This window comes from Dendropsophus ebraccatus, chromosome 3 (assembly GCF_027789765.1).
Source record: "Dendropsophus ebraccatus isolate aDenEbr1 chromosome 3, aDenEbr1.pat, whole genome shotgun sequence".
In the NCBI taxonomy this organism is placed as follows: Eukaryota; Metazoa; Chordata; class Amphibia; order Anura; family Hylidae; genus Dendropsophus; species Dendropsophus ebraccatus.
The window spans coordinates 11,194,858-11,220,572 of NC_091456.1; the positions used below are offsets into that span (position 1 = coordinate 11,194,858).

General features: G+C 43.0%; 1 protein-coding gene across 2 annotated transcripts in view; it reads left to right on the plus strand.

The window, feature by feature from the left end:
• IFT81 (intraflagellar transport 81) overlaps positions 1-25,715 on the plus strand; it is a 92,594-nt gene that overhangs the window by 13,162 nt on the left and 53,717 nt on the right. For both annotated transcript variants that reach the window (XM_069960910.1, XM_069960911.1), the window contains exons 4-10: positions 4,173-4,353; positions 10,916-11,005; positions 13,909-13,974; positions 14,283-14,393; positions 15,515-15,599; positions 22,872-23,035; positions 25,429-25,521. In XM_069960910.1, coding sequence (XP_069817011.1) covers positions 4,173-4,353; positions 10,916-11,005; positions 13,909-13,974; positions 14,283-14,393; positions 15,515-15,599; positions 22,872-23,035; positions 25,429-25,521 — 790 coding nt within the window. The remainder of the gene's footprint in view (positions 1-4,172; positions 4,354-10,915; positions 11,006-13,908; positions 13,975-14,282; positions 14,394-15,514; positions 15,600-22,871; positions 23,036-25,428; positions 25,522-25,715) is intronic.

Sequence of the window (25,715 nt, forward strand, 5' to 3'; positions counted from 1 at the left end):
AGGGAAGACAAGAGTTGTTCTTTTACTAGAAAACAGCAGCCATGTTTTTATGTTTTTCTAAACCTGGATAACCGTATCTTGTAAAAGGGCCAGTGATCGACTGAAGAAGAAAAACGTGCTTGTATGTTAGCTAATCCCATTTTTTATACGGCCTTTTAAATCATCGTTATTGCCCAATCCAGCAATAGTTCATGCAGCCCTTCCCGACCTTCTTTATAACTCAGAGGGGTTTTTTAGTTTCGAATTTAACCTAGCAGAAAATGTCAGAACAAATAGTAACTGTAATGCATCTCTGTGATACTATGGAAAGCTGGAGTCTAGTAGACTCTTAAAGTGTCACTGTAATATTTTTTTATTTTTTTGCAGATATCAATAGTCCAGGCGATTTTAATAAACTTTGTAATTGGGTTTATTAGGCAAATCTGCCATTATCTGCATTCAAAAAGACTTTCCCCAGGTCCCTCCCCCCTCCTCTCTTTCATTCACTGCTCATTATCAGGAAATCTCGACTCTTTTAAGTCAGTGGAGCCTTGTGTAACCTATGGAGAGGGGAGGGGGGAGGAGGGAGATTAGTCACCAACAGAGAACAAAGGATTACACAGCAGGACCTGTGTAGAATCCTCTATTCAGAGGTCAGAGAGGTCAGTGCTGACTTCAGAGGCGATAGCCTGGTGATGTAGCTGTAAATTAACTCTTTGTTGTCCTGTTTTGGTGTCTCATCTCCCTCCACCCCTCCCCTCTCCATAGAAAACAATAAAGACAGGTGGGAGAGCTTCAAACTGCTTTTTCATGATAAAAATGCATTTTTGGCTAATAAACCCAATTACAAAGTTTCTTAAAATCGCCTGTACTAAAATAAATAAATAAAATAAAATTAAATGACAGTGACACTTTAACAGTGAAACTTTATTGTCTACTGCAAATACCTATTGAAAAGTTAAAGCAAAACTTTAAATTTAAGTGGACTCTGTCCTCTATTAAATACTTAGGTGTTCGCCTCACCCCCAAATATTCCACATTGTATTCTGCCAACTTCCCCACACTCTTTCGGGAAATACGGGCTCTTATGTCCAAGTGGACAGCACATTATATTTCTTTGGTCGGAAGGGTGGCGGCTGTGAAAATGACTATCTTGCCTAAACTTCTATACCATTTTGAAACACTTCCAGTCCGTATCCCCCTTTCCGAACTTAGAAGCCTTCAAAGAGCCATATTTAAGTTTATTTGGGCCTCTAAGAGACACCGTATACCCAGCTCGGTCATGATGAGTAGCAAATCCCAAGGGGGTCTGGCGGTCCCAAATCTCCTCCATTATTACTGGGCCTCCCACCTACGTCAAATCCCAGCATGGTCCAGATATTTGGCTTATAAGAAATGGACGGAAATAGAAAAGATATGGCTAGCTCCATATCACCCTAATTCTTTTTTATGGCACGCCATGCCGCCTAGTTTCACTCATCTTTCTCTACTGGGCCCTATACGTTTCTCTCTCCATATATGGTCTACGTGTAATGCCAGGTTTGGGTTGACCTCCCCAGCCTCCCCTCTAAACTCCTTTTTACTTTTCCCTGACTTCCCTCCGGGACTCCAATCTCCAACTGTCAAACTATGGGGTTCAAAGAATCTCTTCCAATTTGCTGACATTGTCGATCCCCTGACTCGTACTCTCTTTCCATTTGCCAAGCTCATGGACAAACACGCCCTCCCATCATCGGAGAGTTTCACATATCTCCAGCTTCGTCATTTCATGGTGTCTCGCCTGGGGTCCCCTACGGTCTCTAAGCCGTCTGCTTTTGAGCAACTAGTCAGAAGGGGAACTTCGACCTCTGGTCTTATCTCCGATATCTATCGCATTCTAGGTTCGCCCGATGGGGACACCCAGGTGAGGCACTCGTATATGGCTAAGTGGGAATCCTGGCTGGGACGGACACTGCCTCCGGAATGTTGGACTGTCATTTGGGATCGTGCTGCCACTTCCTCGATATGTACCACATATAAAGAGTCCCATTACAAGGTGATGATGTTTTGGTACCACACTCCAGAGCTGCTCCATAAGCTTAATGCCTCAGTCTCCCCACTATGCTGGGGGTGTACCAGAGAGCGAGGCTCCCAATTTCATATTTTCTGGGAGTGTGAGCTTGTGAAGCCCTTCTGGACTGAGGTTTGTGCTATATCGTCGGTGGTCCTCGGTATGAATATCCCCTGTGAGCCAAGCCTTTGCTTGCTCAACTTATTCCCTAAGACCCTTCGTAAAAAGAGAGCCAAGTTATTACTAGTCTTACTAACGGCTGCAAAATCTCTGATCGCCAAATGCTGGAAACAGTCCTCCCCCCCCTCTATCCAGCACTTCAGAGCGAGGATTGGGGAGCTACGCTCCCTGGAGCGTCTTACGGCATCTTTGAACAATAAAATAGAAGCCTTCGACCAGATTTGGGCTCCTTGGGACTCCTATAGTTCTCCTTCAACATCCTCCAGCGGTACATCCTAGATCCTCCTCCCTCCCTCTACCTTTCTTTCCCACTGTTTCCTCTTTCCCCCTTCAATGTTATGTCTTTGTATGTCCTATGTCCGTGTAAATGACTGGATTGCTAAGTAGCTCCTTTTGTTCCATTTTAGCCTTAGATGTTCCTTAGGCGACAATTACCGATCTGTGTACTGATCGAGCGCTAGGGGACAGGTAATGCTGTTAGAAAATGTCTATCTCTCCCTCGCTCAGGTACTCTAGTTGGGCTCTGTTAAGTGCCTTTTAAAATTGGTCCTACTACAATTGTTATATGGAAATCTTTATGACCTGTCTAGTCTGTTTGACTGTTTGTATATATTGTTGGAAAAATTAATAAAAAATTTACAATTTAAAAAAAAAAGAAAAGTTAAAGCAAATGAATCATCAGTACTGTACAGTATCATCAGTACATTTGCTTTAAGTTTTGCATATAAATAGAACGGCGCCGGCACGGGGAAGCTGGTTCCACAGTCCTCTGAACCGCGGCCCGGTTCCCCCGCATGGCGCCCGTCTATTACCTATCACCGGCTGGGGGTGTAGTACTGGAGGTGGTCCGACCTGCTCCCAGTGGGAGGAAACCCTGGTCCCTCTATGACGCGGCTCCATTGATTCTAATAAGCTTGTGTCTTTTGAAGGGATCTGATGACTGCATCACTGCATGATGGTGTCAAGTGCAGACGTAAATGTATGCTATACGCCACCTGGGCCATGATTTTTACAGCATACATTTACGTCCATTGTCATTAAGGGGTTAAACAGAACTAGAAGCAGGTGCCTCCATACATTGTGCATTGGGCGCTTTGGGTTGCAACTCGGTTCTCATTCACTTAAAAGGGAGCTGAGCTGCAGTAACCCAGCATGGCCACCACACAAGTTATGGAGCTGTTTGCTTCCTGCTGGTTTTTTTACTATATATATGCCGTGCCGGGTGTCAGCAGTGCTCTCATCTGATATCAATGACAGGTTATTAAAGGGGTTATTCACCAAAATATTTTTTCTTTCAAATCAACTGGTGACAGAAAGTGCCAGAGATTTGTAATTTATTTCTATTAAAAAAATCTCAAGTCTTCCAGTACTTATCAGCTGCTGTATGCCCTGCAAGAAGTGGTGTATTCTCTCCAGTCTGACACAGTGCTCTTTGCTGCCACCTCTGTCCATGACAGGAACTGTCCAGAGCAGTAGCAAATCCCCATAGAAAACCTCTCCTGCTCTGGACAGTTCCTGACATGGACAGAGGTGGCAGGAAAGAGCACGGGGTCAGACTGGAGAAAATAAACCACTTCCTGCAGGACATACAGCAGCTGATAAGTACTCAAATTTTTTAAATAGAAGTAAATGACAAATCTCTGGCACTTTCAGGCATCAGTTGATTTGAAAGAAAACATTCTTTGGTGAACAACCCCTTTAATAAGGATTGCATAGTGGCTGCCATACACTTGCTGAATCTTCTGATTTGAAGGGTTGCATGGGAGGTAACATATCATTAACGCAAGATTTAAAAAAAAATATTATTTGGTCCACAGTTAATGTAGTGATTTAATGTGCGCTCACCATTAGAATATTGGCATTGATTTTATTGAAACCTATAAATCTCTGATGGCTTTATGGCTGAACAGGGTTTTTTGCGACCCATTTAAATGTATTAATCTTTAATTGCTTTCATCCCTAGGAGCGCTTTTCGCCAAGGTCTGGTTGTGGGAAGTAAGCCCATCATTCACCCGTTATTATACTGGCTGCTCCAGAAGACAAAAGAGTTAAAGAAGAGAGCCTATTTGGCGCGATTTCTGGTGAAAATGGAAGTCCCTGCGGAGTTCCTCCAAGATGACATTGTTTTTGAGACTTATAAGCAGGTAGGATGGCGTTTGTGTTCAGACTGATGTCATAGTTTCCAATTTTCCCAGCAGCCGTGACTGATATGGCGGTTCTGCGTTGATCCCTTTTATAATGAATTCTAATGTATCTCATTGACTTATAATGGATTTATCAGACACAGCAGACTGACTGTCGTGCAGGAGTACTAGAGACCTAACAGAAGTGACCCATGACGCCCGTGTTAACAGAGCCAGAGTCATATCTTTATTATAAGATTCGTTATGGATTTATCTACAGATAATATCGTTGGCATCTATGTAATAGAGTGTTTCCTACTGAGGTCACTTCAAAGAGTTGTTTTTGAATGCAGATAATGGCATATTTGCCTAATAAATCCAATTACAACGTTTCTTAAAATCGCCTATACTATTGATTTCTGGAAAAAAAAAAAAACACAACACGACAGGGACACTTTAAGTCTTCCAGTGATTATCAGCTGCTGTATGTCCTGCAGGAAGTGGTGTATTCTTTCCAGTCTGACACAGTTCTCTCTGCTGCCTCCTCTGTCCATGTCAGGAACTGTCCAGAGCAGGAGAGGTTTTCTATGGGGATTTGCTACTGCTCTGGTCAGAAGAAAGTAAATTACAAATCTATAGAACTTTTTGAAACCAGTTGATTTGAATGGAAAAGATTTTGGCAGGAGTACCCCTTTAAACAGTTAAAAGCAGACCCATTAAACAGAAAGCAAAAACACAGTGTGAACCTTATAGCAGTTATCCCAATGGTGCCTTGGATTACGAGCATAATTTGTTCCAGGACCGCGCTTGTGATACAAATCCACTCTTAAACCAAAGCAAATTTTCCTATAAGAAATCATAGAAATGCAGACAATTGGTTCCACACCCCAAAAATAATGATTTATTATTCTGAATAACATGTAAAATAGATGAACAAACATTCAGAAACAGCAGAATATGTGATATTATAAGTTACTGTACAGTAATGGAGAGGATGGGAAACACAAGGGCGGACAGAGACTGCAGGGAGCATGAAGGAATGAGCAGGGCAGATGGGGGCAAATACATGCAGCACTCTCTGTCCGGGGAGAGAGGGGTTACAGCTATGGAGAGATTACCTCCACAGTCCTGTCCCCTGATGTAAGCCCCAGCCTGAAGTGGGTCTGACATGATTTGGAAGGTGAGGGAGACTTCCATGGTCGGAGTACAGGGCTGGAGACCCCGCTATGCAGACCATGCCCATCTCCCCCTGTGTGTGTGTGTGTATATATATATATATATATATATATATATACACACACACACACACACAGGTACCTTGGTTTAAAAGTAACTTGGTTTAAGAGCGTTTTGGTTTAAGAGCTCACAGTTTTTCAAAATTGTGACTTGGTTTAAGAGCATTGCTTTGGTGTAAGAGCTCCCTGTACTGGGTGGAAGCGCGAATGGGGGAGGGGCATGGTCTGCATAGCGGGGTCTACAGCACTGTACTCCAACCCAGAAAGTCTCCCTCACCTTCCAAATCATAGCAGATCCACTCCAGGCTGGGGCTTACATCAGGGGACAGGACTGTGGGGGGTAATCTCTTCATAGCTGTAACCCCTCTCTCTCTGGACAGAGAGTGCTGTTATACTGTGCTCGCATCTGTCCTGCTCATTCCTTCATGCTCCCTGCAGTCTCTGTCGGCCCTTGTGTTTCCCATCCTCTCCATTACTGTACAGTAACTTATAATATCACAGATTCTGCTGTTTCTGAATGTTTGTTTCATTAGATTTACCTGTTATTCAGAATAATAAATCATTATTTTTGGGGTGTGGAACCAATTGTTTGCATTTCTATAATTTCTTATGGGAAATTTTGCTTTGGTTTAAGAGCGGATTTGGATTACAAGCACGGTCCCGGAACAAATTATGCTCATAATCCAAGGCACCACTGTATTGTCATGTGAAATCGGGTGGTATGCTGCACTTTTCAGTACTGGCAGGAAGCAGAAATCTTATTTTAGTTTGTCTTGCCAGTACAGTAATACTTCGGCAGCTGGCTTACTCAGCTACATAGGAGGCATGGCGGCCACCTGTAGAGGGAGGATGTCACTGTGCAGGAGCTCTGGGGCTGCTCTCATTCTCCTCCTTCTCAAGACTGCTGTACTGCCGGTAGTATGAAGGGGAAGGCTGTTTGTGTATTAGGGGTAACCCAAACTATGTGCACACTTATGTCCTCCCTCCCCAGCGGCCGCTATGTCTCCTATGGGGCTGAGCACACTGGCACTGTGCAGGAGATGGCTGCCACCCATCAGTTTAGAGCGGGGATTTCCATAATTACGACGGCAATCCCCGCTCCATTGCAGTAAGTTGTGGTGCACGATGCTCCGCTTATTACTCATAGTCCAGAGGAGGTAAGTGGTGATGCTAGTGCGTCACCACTTAACTCTTTACGTTCTTTGGGCCGGACCCTCTGTATCTAAACCATGGAGTGTAAAAAACAATAAAATACATTTACATTGTTCCCTATGGGAACACACAGCTCTGTTCTCGATCTGCTCGGTTCTGTGTTCTCTTGAGCTATCATTTTCTCCTTTTAGCATACACCCCTTTGGATACATTTATTTTGTATCGTTCGTCATTTCATTATCTTCTCACTTTGCAGGAACAGTTTAGCCGTCTGATATATGAACAGGGTTAATCTGTATGGGAAAGCGTAATTGGAACGGCTATAAAAGCGCTGAAAACACAGCTGGAGGGAACCGGGGTATTTTAGAGGAACGGTTTTCATATACCTGATCTTTAAGAACAACAGGAGAATGTTCTACAGTGGACAGAAAGTACAGGCTGCAATGGAGAGGCATTGTATCACTCCCCCACCTCCCTCCGCCTACACGCCACCACAAGGGTCCTCTATCTGTTTCTGCTGCAGCCAATTCAGGCGTGCGCTCTGAAGTGACAGGCTGTGCCGAGCAGAATGTTTTCCTGCTCACTTCGGAGTTACAGAACAGACTTTAGATATGCCGCTTACCATAATTAGCATTATTGTGTCCATTTATTATGGGAATTCAACGGCAGGATTATTGCCAAATATGTGCAGAAAAATTAGACGGATCAATATGGGAAAATATGCTATTGGCCGACGTCATTACATCATACCTATATAATTTATATTAGATTTGGCTCGATACTCCACAAGTGACTTAAAGTGACTCTGTACCCACAATCTGATCCCCCCCCCCCAAACCACTTGTACCTTCGGATAGCTGCTTTTATTCCAAGATCTGTCCTGTGGTCCGTTCGCCAGGTGATGCAGTTATTGTACTAAAAAACGTTTAATGCAGCCCTGTGCCCAATGGACGTGGCCTACAGTGTCTGTGCATTAGACTTGCACCACCCCTCCGTCCCTCCTCCCTGCCCTCCTCATCATTAGGAATGCTCCAGGCAGTTTGTTCTCCTATTCATCAGCTGTGTGAACACGGCACATGGGCTGGATTGTTAAGGCACCTGTGCAATGTTCAGACGGGATGTATAGAAAAAACCTACCCAGGGGCATTAACAATGGTGAAGAGGGCGGGGAGGAGGGACAGAGAGGCGGTGCAAGCCTAGGACACAGACACTTTAGGCCACGCCAATTTGACACAGGGCTGCAAGTTTTTTTAGGACAATAACTGCATCACCTTCAGAACGGACCCCAGGAAAGATCTTGGATTGAAAGCAGCTATCCTAAGGTACAAGCGGTCAGGAGGGGGCAGATTGTGGGTACAGAGTAAGGGGTTCTCCAGCGGAAATCTTTTTCTTTTTAAATCAACTGGTTTCAGAAAGTTATATAGATTTGTAATTTACTTCTATTTAAAAAACTCCAGTCTTTCAGTACTTATCAGCTGCTGTATGTCCTGCAGGATGTAATGACTTCTTTCCAGTCTGACACAGTGCTCTCTGCTGCCACCTCTGTCCATGTCAGGAACTGTCCAGAGCAGGAAAAGTTTTTTTTTTAATGGGGATTTGCTGCTGCTCTGGACAGTTCCTGCCATGGACAGAGGTGGCAGCAGAGAGTGCTGTGTTAGACTGAAAACAAAACAACATATACTGCAGCACATACAGCAGATGATAAGTACTGAAAGACTGGAGATTTTTAAATAGAAGTTAATAACAAACCTTTATCACTTTCTGAAACCAGTTGACTTGAAAGAAATATTTTGGCTGGTACCCCTTTAATGTGTGCTTTTCTGTACTGAGCTGCTGCAATTACACACATTAGTAAGCGGCTCAGCAGCCTTCTCTGCCGATGACTTACATTTACCAGGAAATGAAATTTGGAGTGTTTTCCTCAGTTTTATCATCTACAGAATGTTATCAAGATCCCTGGAAGACTGCCCAGCATGCTGTTTACATGGCAGTCTCCAGCACGAATGCCTAGTACAAGATGTAGCTAAATGCCACAAACCTCCTCAGCAATGATATTTATATGAGACACAGTTATTTACCAGATTTAGAGGAAGAATGAGTAGCTATATCCATTCTAATTGGGATTATATTCACTCCTAGTATTCACTTTACATTGGTAGTCTATGGCGGAATGTGATTATTCAGGGTGGCATACAGATTTAAATGCGAACTCTGGCAAAATTGGTTCTCAAAAATAAAAGTGGTGGTCACATCTAGGGGAGCCGCTGATGGATTACGGATTACTTTCTTGACCATAGCTCCAGTCCAGAAAGAGACTTTGGTCTTTGTTCTCAAGATTGGGGAGAACCCATTAGTTAGAACCCTTGATACCCTATACCATAGATAATGTATAAGTGTCAGTAATGGAAGAACCCATTTAAAGGGGAACTCCAGAGATTTTCTTTTCTCTTTCAGGTCAACTGGTGTCAGAAAGTTATACAGATTTTGTAATTTACTTCTATTTAATAATCTCCAGTCTTCCAGTACTTATCAGCTGCTGTATGTCCTGCAGGATATGATGTATTCTTTCCAGTCTGACACAGTGCTCTCTGCTGCCACCTCTGTCCATGTCAGGAACTGTCCAGAGTAGGAGAGGTTTTCTATGGGGATTTGCTACTGCTCTGGACAGTTCCTGACATGGACAGAGGTGGCAGCAGAAAACACTGTGTCAGACTGGAAAGAATACACTACTTCCTGCAGGACATACAGCAGCTGATAAGTACTGGAAGACTGGAGATTTTGAAATAGAAGTAAATTACAAATCTGAGTTCCCCTTTAATTTTGATGTGAAACAAACAGGTATGAAATTTAAAGGTGTTACATGGGCATTGATGACCAACCTCCATGTGTGATTGGTGTGAATCTATCTGCTGAGAGAGACACTTATCAGCTTCATTTACTTAGAGATGTAGTACCTCATAGATCCCGTGCATGCAGTTGTGGTACCTGATAGATCCCGTGCGTGCAGATGTGGTACCTGATAGATCCCGTGCATGCCGATGTGGTACCTGATAGATCCCGTGCATGCAGATGTGGTACCTGATAGATCCTGTGCGTGAAGATGTGGTACCTGATAGATCCCGTGCATGCAGATGTGGTACCTGATAGATCCCGTGCATGCAGATGTGGTACCTGATCCTGTGCGTGCAGATGTGGTACCTGATAGAGCCCGTGCATGCAGATGTGGTACCTGATAGAGCCCGTGCATGCAGATGTGGTACTTGATAGAGCCCGTGCATGCAGATGTAGTACCTGATAGATCCCGTGCATGCCGATGTAGTACCTGATAGATCCCGTGCATGCCGATGTAGTACCTGATAGATCCCGTGCATGCCAATGTAGTACCTGATAGATCCCGTGCATGCAGATGTAGTACCTGATAGATCCCGTGCATGCAGATGTAGTACCTGATAGATCCCGTGCATGCCGATGTAGTACCTGATAGATCCCGTGCATGCCGATGTAGTACCTGGTAGATCCCATGCATGCAGTTGTGGTACCTGATAGATCCCGTGCATGCAGTTGTGGTACCTGATAGATCCCGTGCATGCAGTTGTGGTACCTGATAGATCCCGTGCATGCCGATGTAGTACCTGGTAGATCCCGTGCATGCAGTTGTGGTACCTGATAGATCCCGTGCATGCAGTTGTGGTACCTGATAGATCCCGTGCATGCAGTTGTGGTACCTGATAGATCCCGTGCATGCAGATGTAGTACCTGGTAGATCCCGTGCGTGCAAATGTGGTACCTGATAGATCCTGTGCGTGCAAATGTGGTACCTGATAGATCCCGTGCATGCAGATGTGGTACCTGATAGATCCCGCGCATGCAGATGTGGTACCTGATCCTGTGCGTGCAGATGTGGTACCTGATAGAGCCCGTGCATGCAGATGTGGTACCTGATAGATCCCGTGCATGCAGATGTAGTACCTGATAGATCCTGTGCATGCAGATGTGGTACCTGATAGATCCTGTGCATGCAGATGTGGTACCTGGTAGATCGCACATTACAAGGCATATCCCATATCAGATTTGGTCTGGTTGGAAATAATCCACATAGATTTAGTGCCGTCATAAATGTCATCAGGTTAATTCTGTTATTTTTTCTGCTTCCAAAGTTGTTTTTTCTGCTGTAAACTGTATATTTGTCCTGACAGTATGAAGATCTGATGGAGAACTTCAAAACACTTCATAAGGAGTGTGAGCAGCTGAAGACATCGGGCTTCTCTACCGCCGAGATCAGACGGGTAATGTCGGCTTTCTTTGCTTTCTGTCTCAGTCGTTCTAGCGGTGAAGATCTTACGTTCTTTAATGTGCGAAACTTCAGGACATTTTTTTTTCGTACCTGAAATTTAGTTTTGGAGCATTTTGTTTATCAGACACAGAAGTCATGGACTAGATTATAGTATCTGTTGCCTATTAAAGATGAGACAATCTTGAGCATGCTCATGTACTTCCGAACCCAAGCATCAGTTTTGATCCGTTTATAATGGAAGTCAATGGAAAAACTTGGATCCAAACGGATTGAATCGCACAGTTGAATCCGTTTTTTTCCTTTTTTTTTTTTTTTTTTATCCTTTTTTTTTCTTTCTGAAAACGCATATGTTAAACTGACTGCAAAAACGCAGTGTGAACTCAGCCTAACTGGCGGATGCAGAAGTTGGATGCAGCTCTAAGGGCCGTATTACACATAGTGATGTAGAGGAGAAAGTAAGAGTGTGTGTGGGAGGGGGGGGGGGGCGCAGTGGGGGGTGGCCCAGACGATCTTTAAATTGTCTGGGCTGCCCATTGAAGAGAGTGGGGGATTTTTTAACCTGTTGAAAGACCACTATTAGCCAATAATATGTCAGCTGATCGTGGTCTGCTGTTACACCAAACGATTATCACCCAGAACAGTCAGTAACTGTTAACTTCTTAAGCCATCCAACTTCTTAAGCCAGCCAAATGACACATGCTCGGGCACACATATGTTAAAAGGGTTGTCTCATTAAAGGTGAAGTCCAGCAAAAATTTTTGTTACAGTATTGTATTGCCCCCCCAAAAATTATACAAATCACCAATATACACTCATTGCTGGAAATGCTTATAAAGGGCTTTTTTCCCTGCACTTACTACTGCATCAAGGCTTCACTTCCTGGATAACATGGTGATGTCACGACCCGACTCCCAGAGCTGTGCGGGCTGTGGCTGCTGGAAAAGGAAGATGGCAGGGGGACACTGATGGACACAGGGCACTGGAGGAACACTGAGCATCCCTCTGCCATCATCCTCTTCAGCAGCCACAGCCCGCACAGCTCTGGGAGTCCTGACATCACATGTTATCCAGGAATTGGCATCACCATGTTATCAAGGAAGTGACATCACCATGTTATCCAGGAAGTGACATCACCATGTTATCCAGGAAGTGACATCACCATGTTATCCAGGAAGTGACATCACCATGTTATCCAGGAAGTGACATCACCATGTTATCCAGGAAGTGAAGCCTTGATGCAGTAGTAAGTGCAGGGGGGAAAAAAGCACTTTATAAGCATTTCCCGTAATAAGTGTATATTGGGGATTTGTATAACTTTTGGGGAGCAATACAATACTTTAATAAAAACTTCTGCCGGACTTCTTCTTTAAAGAGTCACTGTCGTATTTTTTTTTTTTTGCAGAAATCAATAGTCCAGGCGATTTTAAGAAACTTTGTAATTGGGTTTATTAGCCAAATCTGCCATTATCTGCATGTAAAAAGCCTTTTCCCAGGTCCCCCCCTCCTTCCTCTTTTTCATCCACTCTGAAAAATCTGAAAATTGTGACTTGTTGCAGGAGACGTCCCCTGTCTGTTCTAGGGAGAGGGGAGGGGGGAGGAGGAAGGAGAGAGTTAGCCGGCAGCAGAAAGCAGATAACAGAGGATTACAGGCACGGAGCTGGGTGACAGCTGTAATCCGAGCTCAGACAGGTCACTGGTGATGGTCACATGAGATATCCCGTGAGGGATTTGTAGATTAACTCTTTGTTGTCCTGTTTTGGTCTTTTCTTTAGCTCTCTCCATAGGAGAACAATGAAGACGGGGGAGAGCTTCAAACTGCTTTTTCATGATAAAAATGCATTTTTCGGATAATAAACCCAATTACAAAGTTTCTTAAAATCGCCTGGACTATTGATTTCTGCAAAAAAAAAATTCACGACAGTGACACTTTAAGGCAGGGCTTATGAACATGATATTGGTACATATGATTGTGCTTATGGTACATCATATTTATACATATTGGGCCCTGCCACTATGAGCCAGAAGGGAGAGCTGCTCTGTACAACTACCTATTGTTACACTTAAGCCATCCTTGTATTATTTATAAGAAAAAAAAGAAGTTCCTGCCACTCACCATTCTATAGTCAATTGGATTTATTTACGTCGGCAAACATCGCACTCCACAGACAGGACGCGTTTCGACATAGCCTACCTCAGTTGATGGAATGGTGAGTGCCAGGAACTTTTCTTCTTATATGCAAAAGTATCCACGGGCACCACCGAACAATCCAAAGTGCCAACAGCAGTGTGTGTATCCTTTTATTATTTAGACAGCCATTAATCTTAAAGGGGTTACTCTGGTGAAAAAAATGTTTTCAGATGAACAGATGTCAGGAAGTTCTATTTAAAAATCTCAAGTTTTCCAGTACTTATCAGCTGCTGTATGTCCTGCAGGAAGTGGTGTATTCTCTCCAGTCTGACACAGTGCTCTCTGCTGCCACCCCTGTCCATGTCAGGAACTGTCCAGAGTAGTAGCAAATCCCCATAGAAAACCTCTCCTGCTCTGGACAGTTCTCCTGCTCCTGCTGACATGGACAGAGGTGGCAGCAGAGAGCACTTTGCCAGGCTGGAGAGAATACACCACTTCCTGCAGGACATACAGCAGCTGATAAGTACTAGAAGACTTTAGATTTTTAAATCGAAGTAATTTACAAATCTACATAACTTTCTGGCACCAGTTGATTTGAAAACCGTTTTTAGCCGACTTATGAATATAAGATATAGTGTGATGGGGAATCCAAGATACCATTGATGTTTAGTACAGGCTGCTGTATAACATTGTCACCCTGCTCCGACAGGCCAGACCTGTTAGCAGTACCAAGCTGTATAACTTATAAACTATGCCTCCTTCCTTAGGACATCAGTGCAATGGAAGAAGAGAAAGACCAGCTGATGAAGAGAGTCGAGCGTCTCAGGAAAAGGGTGAGTATCCATCTGATACTGTAACGTCTCGGGGTCAGAGCTGTTGGCGGAGGGAATGCAAACAGGGATTAGGAGCCGCATGTTGCCGCTTTAGTAATGAAGATACAAATGCAAGTGACAGAAAGGGGATCTCCTTGGGCTGAGGGCCAGAGCTTTTAAGGAACTCGAAGGCAATGGCTTTCTGTCAGCTGCTCGGAGTAATGGACATGAAAAGGAAACGCTAAGAGGCATGTGTGTTACACTTGATCCGGCTACTTATTTTCTTAAGACACTCACAGCCATTTGCACTACTTCATTATTTACTGTAGGTGGAGACGGTGCAGAACCATCAGCGGATGCTTGAGATAGCAAGTCAGCTGCGGGTGGAGAAAGAGAGAGAAGAGTCTCTGGCCCAGCAGAAGCAGGAGCAGAGAAACCAGGTACAAGTCTCCAAAGTTATTACGTAACATGAAGTTATTATAATGTCACTGCAGAACCGTAACCTTACATTATATACAAGCCATTACCTTTAGATACATCTCAACTACATTATCAACTACTCAACTACTATATTGTTCACCAATAATTATTTTCTTTCAAATCAATTGGTGCCATAAAGTTCCAGGAATTTGTAATTTACTTCTATAAAAAAAAAAAATAATCCGAATTCTTCCAATACTTATCAGCTGCTGGATGTCCTGCAGGAAGTGATGTTTTCGCTCTAGTCTGGCACAGTGCTCTCTGCTGTCCATGTCAGTAACTGTGCATCCAGAGCAGTAGAAAATCTCTCCTGCTCTCCAGACTGGATAGGATACATCACTTCCTGCAGGACATACAGCAGCTGATAAGCACTGCAAGAATTCTATTTTTTTTAATAGAAGTAAATTACAATTCTCTGGCACCAGTTGATTTGAAAGATTTTTTATTTTTTCTGAGCTGACCCTTTAATTTCTCGAAACATATCTGTGAAGTGACCTCAGTAGAAAACACTTTATTACTTAGATGCCAGCAATATTGTTGGCTACTCACCTTTTTTTTTGTGGAACTACCCCTTTAAATCATAGCTGTTATATATATATATATATCCATTTTTTTTTTCAAAGAAACATTATTCAGTAATTTAACTGCATCTTCTAATAGAGTACATTTGGTTTACAATAAAGATACATCCGCTACACAGTGGTACATGTAATAGAGAGGGTATCACTTTTAATCACTATAAACACTGTGCTATAGAAGGGCTAGTAAAAAAAGCTTTTGACTTGTCAGAGAGACATACTATAAAATGAAATCTCCAACAGCACCAGTCACAGAAGAAGTGTGAAGAGAATGCCTCTTACTGTAGAAGAAATGGGACGCACGTCAGACGGTCTTGATAAAGGCCTAATGGGAGGAAACGTTGCCACTGTGTATATTGGGGGTCTCAAATACAGAACCAGTTGTATTTTGCTGCACTGTTCACACATACATTCTTTGTATTAGTATTTTGCTCCTTATTTTATTACACCTGTAAATAGAGGTTTTATCATTGTGAGTAGGCTGACTACATTGATCTCAACAGCTTTTTAGTGCAGAGCAGAAGCTGCAAAGAGCCCAGCAACAGCTGAAGAATATGCGACATGCAGCAGCAGATGCCAAACCAGAAGGTAAAGGAAACTGATAAACATATATGTATGTATGTATGTATGTGTGGTGTCGTACTGCATCGGGAAACCTAACCCCATTATAAATAAAGAGCTTCTGTGCTGTGTTTTTAATTTTTTTTTTTTTAAGGTTTGAGCACATTTACAGTATTGTTAACGTTGTTACTTTGCAGCACTGGGGTCCCGGTCTTTATAGTTATTTCCACCTAAATAAAACTTTTGATATGTTGTTGCCCATGGTGAGACTAACAATTCCTTCCATACTTGTTATTATCTATTCAGTCTTCCTCCCCCAGTTCTCAGCTGCTGCTTTCTATTGAAAACGCACAAATCTATGTGCGATTTCCCCCCCCCCCCCCCCCTCTGTCTCCCCCTCCATTCTGAGACGGCTGATGTAAACAAGATAAAGCCTGACTGGCTAGGATAGGGGATAAGTAAGAGATTGCAGGGAGTTTGACCTCTGTCCCCTCCATTGATTTCCAGATCAGCCCCGGGCTCCTTTGTTATGAATACAGTTGTGGGTACGGCACATGACCTGTAGCTCTATTCATTGTCTATGAAGTCTCTGGAATAAGCCAAGTACACTTGGCTCTTTCCGCCGGCTCCATAGAGAATGAATAGAGTTTAAAACAGGCTTATTTTAAATATAGTTAAAACCAGAGAAATATACCTTCCTCAGTCTGGCAGGACCCATAAAGTAGTCATGGAAGACCAATGTAGGAGACATGAAAATAGGGCATGGTAAGTGTATCAGTCCCACCCTGAGGCCCACACACATTCCCCCGTCTGTATCCTTAGAAATGTGTGGAGCCCCTGCACGTCACTAAGAATTTAGTAAACATTCGTATCCCTCTTCATATACCATACAGTGGTGTAAGGGAGTTCAGTGTAGGTTTCGTCTATAGAAATAGTTGATTACATTGTGAGAAATCTATTGTAGAACCATGTGTCCTGTATGAGCTTTACATGAACCGTATTATTACCGTAAGCGCCCCAGTAGATTATGAGCAGCGAACCTTATCCTGGAGTTTCTCCTCAGTTTTGACGTCTTGTTTCCATTATATTCGTGCAGCACTTTACTAGGAAAATGATCATGATTTATTTTCATAATCCTCCTTGCCTATAAACATAGGTCTTAGTGCTGGAGAGTTTTATGTGGTGTAGTATTTTTTTCAGTTGATGGCAATATGGGTACAGTAGTTTTTTCCTACTTAAAGGTAAAACTTTTTCTGCTTTTTATATTCAATCAACCCTTCAAAATCATGTACATGCAGTGGAGCGGACTCACTGCCAGACTCCCCACCGAATGCAGATGATCACAGGGAACCCTATTCACAGCAGATTTCACACTGGGAGTTCACTGTGAAATCAGCTGCGGATACCTTCCCATTCACTTCAACGGGATGACAGCGGGGCAGCCCACTGATTGGCTGAGCACTGGGAGATGCCAGGAGCCCCCAAAGCAAGCCGGAGCAGGGACCCGGTAAAGTATGTGCCCGGGCTGCGGGGGTTAAGGGAGCTTACTTTGACTTACTTGTAGCAGGAAGAAAATCTCGCCGTGAGTATGTCATCCCATTGAAGTTAATGGAAAAGTATCCGCAGTGGATTTCACTGCAAACTCGCAGCACAAAATCCACTGCGGATACGGTACGTGTGAACCCGGCCTAAAGAGGTATCCAGCGTTAGAAAAACATGGCCACTTTCTTCCAGAGACAGCACCTCTCTTTTCTCCAGTTTGGGTGCAGGTTTTGCAACTCCGTTCCCTTGAAGTGAATGGAGCTTAATTGCAAACTGCACCTGATCTGGAGATGAGCGGTGCTGTCTCTGAAAGAAAGGGGCCAGGGTTTTATCAATGCTTGATAACCCCTTTAATCAGCTTATTATTAATGATTGACAGGGAGAGGCCCCAGTAACAGGCCTTTCTGCCTGTCGATCATCCCCGCCAAGTGCACTGACTAGGAAAGAGTGGTGACTAGCTGCGGGCAGGGATCCGCCCAGATGACTACCTGCTGCATCGCTCCCTGCTGCGCACGGTGGGAATTAAAGAATATTTCCTGGGGTATAAAGCTGCTGCAGCCGCGGCTGGTACATGCTGCGAGCTGCATAGGAGCTTTATACAGTGTTCCAGGGAACTAAACCAGCCCAATTGGGCTGATTGGTTCCCTTTAAATCCTACTAAACAGAACAATACTCTACTGTACATTTAAACAAGAAATAGTCAGCAAAACCAGCAATTATAGTACAGTAGTCACCAACTCCTGACTCATCCTTTACTGTATAGAGTCTCCCCCATCCCATCACTGTAACAGATGGGAGATGGTGGTGCACTAACTGTTCTACTACTGTACTATATATACACTCCAGAAATTCATACAGTACTGTACAGGATGGGAGATGGTGGTGCACTGACTGTACTACTACTGTACTGTATATGCACTCCAGCAATCTTATATAGTACTGTTCAGGATGGGAGATGGTGGTGCACTGACTGTACTACTACTATACTATATGCACTCCAGCAGTCTTATACAGTACAGGATGGGAGATGGTGGTGCGCTGACTGTACTACTACTGTACTGTATATGCACTCCAGCAATTCATGCAGTACAGTACAGGATGGGAGATGGTGGTGCACTGCCTGTACTACTACTGTACTGCATATGTGCTCTAGCAGTATAATACAGTGCTGTAATGTATGTGAAGCCTCACCAGTGCTAAACTCACCATGTATAGCCCACAATCCACGCTCGCAAAAACGTTTGGATGGCGAGCAAAGTTCAAATTCTGAATGTTACTTCCAGGTAAATTTTAGTTCGAACAACGAATGGTTCAAATTCAGAAGTGTTCGAACACCGAGTTATTACTGAAGTGTCTTCAGGATCTCCTCCATGCAGAAGGGGCCACAGAATGGGAAACACCAGCTTCAGCAGTTCCCTTATACACAGCCTATGGGCCTCATGCACAGATCACCTTTGCTGTCTGTATGTGCTGTAGGTTGGGATGTTAAAGGCCCTATCAGGTCCTTCCATAGCTACTATACTGTATATAACAAGGCCCGGAGGGGGAGCTATAGAATTTATACTGGAGAAAGACTTTACAAGGCCCAGAAGAAACCAGAATAGCTACAGAACAGCGTGTTATAGTTGCTGGAAGTGTTTCCACCACAGTGCTGCCCTTTTACCTAGGAGTCACAGTTCATCTAGGGATTAGGGATTCTATGTGTGGGAGCCTTAAATCAGATTGTCGCCAGTTCTGAAGATAGAACGTCCGTGCTGTAACTTCCCATCATTTCCATGTTCTTTGGGATCCTGGTTTCTATATTGAGCCGCCTTAGTTCCTTCATTCCAGCGTAATCTGTTTTCTACCCATGGAGATGGAAGCACTTGGTTGGGAAGTTATTACTTGGAAGAAAATCTCAGGGCATCCGGCCAAAATCCTTCCTGTGCGCTGTATGTCTGCACATTCTGCAAGCCGTGGCTATGTACACCCCGAAAACAAAGTGGTTATATGTCATGGAAAGACTTCAAGTGCCTACGCAATGTTACAGAAAGGTCTGGGAATAGTGAATCCTTTACTCGCAGACCATTCTGATGTATTGTTACTTTTGGGAGGGATTTGTCACTTGCATATGTTCTGTGTTTGCAGATAGCAGCTCCCATCTATTTTCAGTTTTTGTACATGACTATTGTGAAGTCACATAACATGGCCATATATATAGCCATAGCAGCCAGTGTGATGGATGCACTGGGGGTGCTGACACTGAAGGGATCGTATACCAAACTAAATATGTATATGGATATGTATTCAGAGGCTGTCCAGGCAGGATGGGTAGGTTTTGCAGCAGCTGGAGGGCCGAAGGTTCCGTACCCCTGCTATAGAGGTAACGTCACTACTCAGCCTGTTGGAAGAACCTTCAAACATAACTGGGGATTTTTGCCAAGTCAGAATTCCCTCCAAAAGGCTTGATTTTCCTAGTGGATCATTGCATTGCCTATAAGACTCCGCATGGCTTTTGCCATTTTTTTTTAACCCCTTAGGGACCAAGCCTGTTTGGGCCTTAATGACCAGGCTCATTTTTCAAAATCTGACCTGTCTCACTTTATGCGCTTATAGCTCAGTGATGCTTTAACGTATGGTAGCGATTCTGAGATAGTTTTTTTCTTAACATATGGTACTTTATGTTAGTGGCAAAATTTGGTCACTGTCTTGTGTGTTTTTTGTGAAAAACATCAAAATTTAGTGAAAAATTTGAAAATTTTGCACTTTACGAACTTTGAAATTCTTTGCTTCTAAAAAAAAAAAATAGGCACATGACAAAAATTTGTTAGTAAGTCACATTATCAATATGTCCTCTTTATTCTGGCTTCATTTCGTAAACATATTTCACTTTTTTAGGGTGTTACGGGGCTTAGAAATGTATCAGCAAATTATCAAATTTTCATGAATTTCCAAAACTGATTTTTTTAGGGACCAGTTCTTTTTTTAAGTTGATTTAGGAGGCTTGTATACTGGAAACCCCCATAAGTGACCCCAATTTGGAAACTAGACACCTTAAAGAATTAATCTAGGGGTATAATGAGCATTTTAACCCTACAGGGGCTGGAGGAAAGTATTCACAATTAGGCCGGAAAAAAATGGAAAATAGACATTTTCCGATAATATATTTGTTAAGATTAAAGTATCTCATTTTCATAATAAACATGAGAGAAAATGCACCCCAAATTTTGTAACGCAGGTTCTCCTGAGTACAATGGTACCCCTTATGTGGGCGGAAGGAGCGCCTATTAGCATTTCCAGTTCAGATTTTGAAGTTTCTGAGCGCCAGGTGCGTTTGCAGTGCCCCTGTAGTGTCAGCAGAATAGAATCCCCCCCAAAGTCACCCCATTTTCGAAAGTACACCCCTTAAAAGAATTCATCTTGGGGTGTGGTGACCATTTTGACCCCACAGGTATTAGAGGAAAGTATTCAAAAGAAGACAGTAAAAATGGAAAAATAGAATTTTTTCAATAATATGTTTGTTTAGTTTGAAATTTCTCAATTTCACGAGGAACAGGGGAGAAAACTCACCCCAATATATGTAACGCAGGTACTCCTGAGTAGAACGATACCCCATATGTGGGCATAAAGCGGGCCTCAGAAGGAAGGGAGCGCCAAGCATTTTCAGTGCATGATTTTTCTGAAGAAGTTTCTGAGTGCCAGGTGCGTTTGCAGTGACCCTGTAATGTCTACAGAATAGAACCCCCCCCCCCAAAAAAAAGTCACTACATTTTGGAAAGTACACCCCTCAAGGAATTCATCTTGGGGTGTGGTGAGCATTTTGACCCCACAGGTATTGGAGGAAAGTATTCAAAACTAGACCGTAAAAATGAAAAAAAAATTGAATTTTTCCAATAACATGTTTGTTTAGTTTGAAATTTCTCAATTTCACTAGGAACAGGGGAGAAAAAGCACCCCAAAATTTATAACGCAGGTTCTCCTGAGTACAATGGTACCCCATATGTGGGCATAAACCACTGTATGGGCACACAGCAGGGCTCAGAAGAGAAGGAGTGTCATTTTAGTTACAGGCAATATGTGGGTGTTTACTGGTTATCTGGGGTGGTAATAGACAATCTCGGGGTGTTTACTGGCTATCTGAGGTGGCAACAGGCAATCTGGTGGGGTTATGGGCAATCTGGGGTGGTTACGAGCAGTTTGTGCCAATCTGGGGTGGTCACAGGCAATCTGGGGTGGTTACGGGCAATCTGGGGTGTTTACTGGCTGTATGGGGTGGTTATTGGCAATCTTTGGGTGTTTACTGGCTATCTAGGGGTGGTTACTGGCTATCTGGGGTGGTGATGGGCAATCTGGTGGTGTTCACTGACTATCTGGGGTTTGCAACGGGCAATCTGTGGTGGTTACAGGCAATTTGGGGTAGTTACAGGCAGTCTGTGGTAATCTGGAATGGTTATGGGCTATTAGGGGGGGATACGGGCAATCTGGGGAGATTACGGGCAATCTGGGGAGATTACGGGCAATCTGGGGAGATTACGGGCAATCTGGGCAGATTACGGGCAATCTGGGGAGATTACGGGCAATTTTGGGTAGTGACAGGCAATCTGGGGTAGTGACGGGCAATCTGGGGTGCTTATGGGCTGTCTGGGATGGTTATGGGCTGTCTTGGGTGGATACGGGCAATCTGGGGTGGTGACGGACAATCTGGGGAGATTACAGGCAATCTGGGGTGGTTACAGGCAATCTGGGGTCATTACGGGGAATCTGGGGTGGTGACGGGCAATCTGGGGTGGTGACGGGCAATCTGGGGTGGTTACAGGTAATCTGGGGTGGTTACAGGTAATCCAGGGTGGTTACGGGTAATCCAGGGCACTTGACTTTGGTGACAGGCGTAAAAAAGTGCCGGCACCATTTGGAACAAGCGATCAGTGGTATATAGTATATACCGCTGATCACTTGTACTGGGACCACACCGGGTGGTCACCGATTATTGCCCCATGCTCTCCGCCACCTCCGGTGGTGGAGAGAATGAAGCTTTGATCATTTTTAGGAATCCATCACTGTGAACAGAGTCTGTGGAGTCTGTGGATTTACGGTAAGAAGAGATGAAAGCGTTCAGCTGCACTGGCAATGTCTGTTACCGGTGGCCGCCGTTATACTGATAACGGCGATCGCCGGTGAGGGGACTTGCCGGGACTGACCCCACACTCTGCCGCAACCCCTCAGCGACCTCCGATAGCTGAGAGGAGGGGGCTGCACTATTCTGCACCATTGCCATAAAGAGCTGATGGCAGCAGAATAGAGCCCATTAGTGATCGCCGTAAAAATCCGTATCGGCAGTCACTAATAACATAATACATGTATTCTCTGGGTCGCTACGGTTACGGCGATACCACATTTGTATAGTTTTTTTTTAACTATTACCGCTTTGGCGCAATAGAAACTATCTTCCTAACAAAAACTGTCGCCACATTGCAAGATCCATAGCGTTCTCAAGTTTTTTAAATAGAAGTAAATTACAAATCTATATAACTTTCTGACACCAGTTGATTTGAATAAAGAAAAAGAAAATTGCTGTTGTACCCCTTTGTGATCTCCATCATTCTCATCAAGTTACATAAGTAAATAAATATATTTTTTCAACCTGTTTATTATATGACTGCAGATTTTTTGCATTATGTCCCAGCAGCTATGGCCATTGTCTACTAAATTGCAGAAAGGTTTCATATAACATCTTTATTTTAGACGTATATTTTTAATATATATATATATATTTTTTAGGACTTATGAAAAGAATGGAAGAAGAAATAAAATTTAATTCCTATATGGTTTCTGAAAAGCTTCCAAAAGAGCTGGAGAACAAGCGTCTGGCCCTGAGCTTCATGCAGAGAGTCATGAATGAGCAAGTCATTGACCAGTCTGATCTCTCCGAGCTGGAAGCCAAGGTAGACATTCAATCTCTTTCTACACGGTTCTCACCATTGTACTCAAAAACATGATATCAGAATGTCTTTTTTTTTAAGCAAAATAGAACTTTCTTGCATCATAAGGCTATGTTCACACAACGTACTATTCTTTATAAGAACGTTCATTGTTTTCTATTAAAACAATGGCAGTTCTTTTCATACTGCATTGAAGTCAATGAGACAACAGCTGTTGGTTTCACACAATGCATTGAACAACAGCCGCTGTTTTGAGTGCCAAACAATGGCAGTTGTTCAGTGCATTGTGTGAAAACAACGGCCGTTGTTCCATTGATTTCAATACAGTATGAAAAGAACGGAAAACAATAGCTGTTTTTTTCAAAAATAGTACATTGTGTGAACATATATATATATACAAAACAAGAGTCCATGGAGCCTCGGTTGCGAGTCTCAAAACACGGGAATAGCCAGATATCTCTAGCCTGTTGCCACGGGGTGCCTCCATGATGGGAAGAGCACCACACCACCGTGATAGGTAACCCCTTAAGTCCCACTCTGTTGTGAGTATTGGAACATAAATAGGGAAACAACAAGGTGGCCCCTTTTGGTCAAAGTCTAACTCAAGGTGCGAGTATTGTGACATGACAAGGCTTGCCATGGCAGGCATCCATCCACAGACAGCTGTTTCTGGGTATTTGCCCCTCGTCAGTGTGCAGCAGTATTCTGGCTAATTGAGGCCACCCTGTTGTTTCCCTTGCAACCGAGTGAGACTTAAGAGGCTACTTGTTTTGCATATTTAAATTTTTTGAGGCAGCAGTAGAGACTCTTGATTGAGTACTTCATTGGAATTTTTTTTTCCACTAAATTTAGTGATATCTCTATCTTATTCAGTCTGTGATCATTATGGGAATTGTACAGTGTTTAGGTATAGATTTTTTCTCTGTAGGATCTGAGCAATTCCTTTATAGTTTGACTGGAGACAATGATGCAACATGTTTTCTTTTGCCGACTCCTGGTTATTTGCGGCCATTACTGTTTGACTGTACAAGTGTTCACTGTGTCATATGGAAGTATTAATGTAAGGTTTTCACTCAGCAAGTTTGCAGCAAGATCTGCTGAGATTCCAGGCACCAGGCACTAACATTTTGAATAGGGTTGCATACTCGCAGCAGAATTTTCATTCCCATGCGAGTATCTAAACGCTGCCCCCTATATCCCACGGGGGTTATGTTCTAACCGAAGGGAAAAAAATAGTAAATTACTTTATTTATTTATTTATTTATTATTATTTGTTATTACTTTATAATCTAACTTTATTTAATAAGTAAATTTTTTTTCTATTTATTTTTACATGTTGTGTGGCAGCAGTAAAAAGTTTCTGTGCTCAGTACTGAGGATGCAGAATTTGCAATACACTGAGTACATAGTGATGAGACTGTAAAATGAAAATATTTGTTACATTATCTTTAATAAAGGGGTACTGCACAAAAAAAATCTTTTAACTGGTGCAAGAAAGTGTCAGATTTGTAATTTACTTCTAATAAAAAATATCAAGTCTTCCCGTACTTATCAGCTGCTGTATGTCCTACAGGAAGTGGTGTATTCTTTCCAGTCTGGAGAGAAGGAGAGGTTTTCTATGGGGATTTGCTACTGCTCTGGAAAGTTCCTGACATGGACAGAGGTGGCAGCAAAGAGCACTGTGTCAGACTGGAGAGAATTCACCACTTCCTGCAGGACATAAAGCAACTGATAAGTACTGAAAGACTTGAGATTTTTTAATAGAAGTACATGACAAATCTCTGGCACTTTCTGGGTCCAGTTGATTTGAAAGATTTTTTTTTGTGAACTACCCCTTTAATGTTTTTTAATCTACTTCTACTTTTAAAGTAAAACTATCAGCAGGCTAGAAGAATGTAACCTGCTGATATGTCCCTATAGTGCATGGGGCGCTGAGAATGAAGGTAAGTGGCTTTTCTTCATCCTCTGTGCCGTTTTCTTGTTATTAGCAGTTTAATCAACTTGCTAATCAACTTTGGTGCACTGGGGGTGGGACTGATTCTTCCAGTACACTGCTACGCCCCACCCCCTGGATACTGATATTCCTTACAAGGGGCTGGCTGGGGGCGGATCCGTGCACTAGGGGAGGTAGTTACACCCTAAATGCACCAAAACGCCCAGTTAGAATAAGCATTAATCTGCTAACAGCACAAAAACATTGCCAAGGATGAAAGTAAGTAACTTAGATCCATCCTCAGTGCTCCCTGCACTATAGGGAGATACTTCCAACCTGATGATAGTGTCCATATAAGTATAATCTTTTATAACAGGTCTCCAATTAATTCAAAGGGTCAAACATTTTTACTTTTTATTTGCTTTTGATACAAGATAAAAATTACTTAATACTCTTGTTCTAGATTCAGGAAGTGAATGCGGAGATCAATCATTTGATTGAAAAGAGGATGAGAAGTGATCCGGTGGATGACAAGTTGACTCTTTTTAGGCAGCAGGTGTGTATCTTACTTACTATACATACTATAGACCTTACCAGCCTGCTTCTTGTGCCACTTTATATTAGTTCTGTGATCGTGTTCAGCTTTTATGGCCATTCTGGTAGAATAAGGTTGTATCCTTCTGTGCGCTGATTATGGGATGTATATCGAAGACACAACTTATTTAGTATTGAGTATACTCATTTTTGACT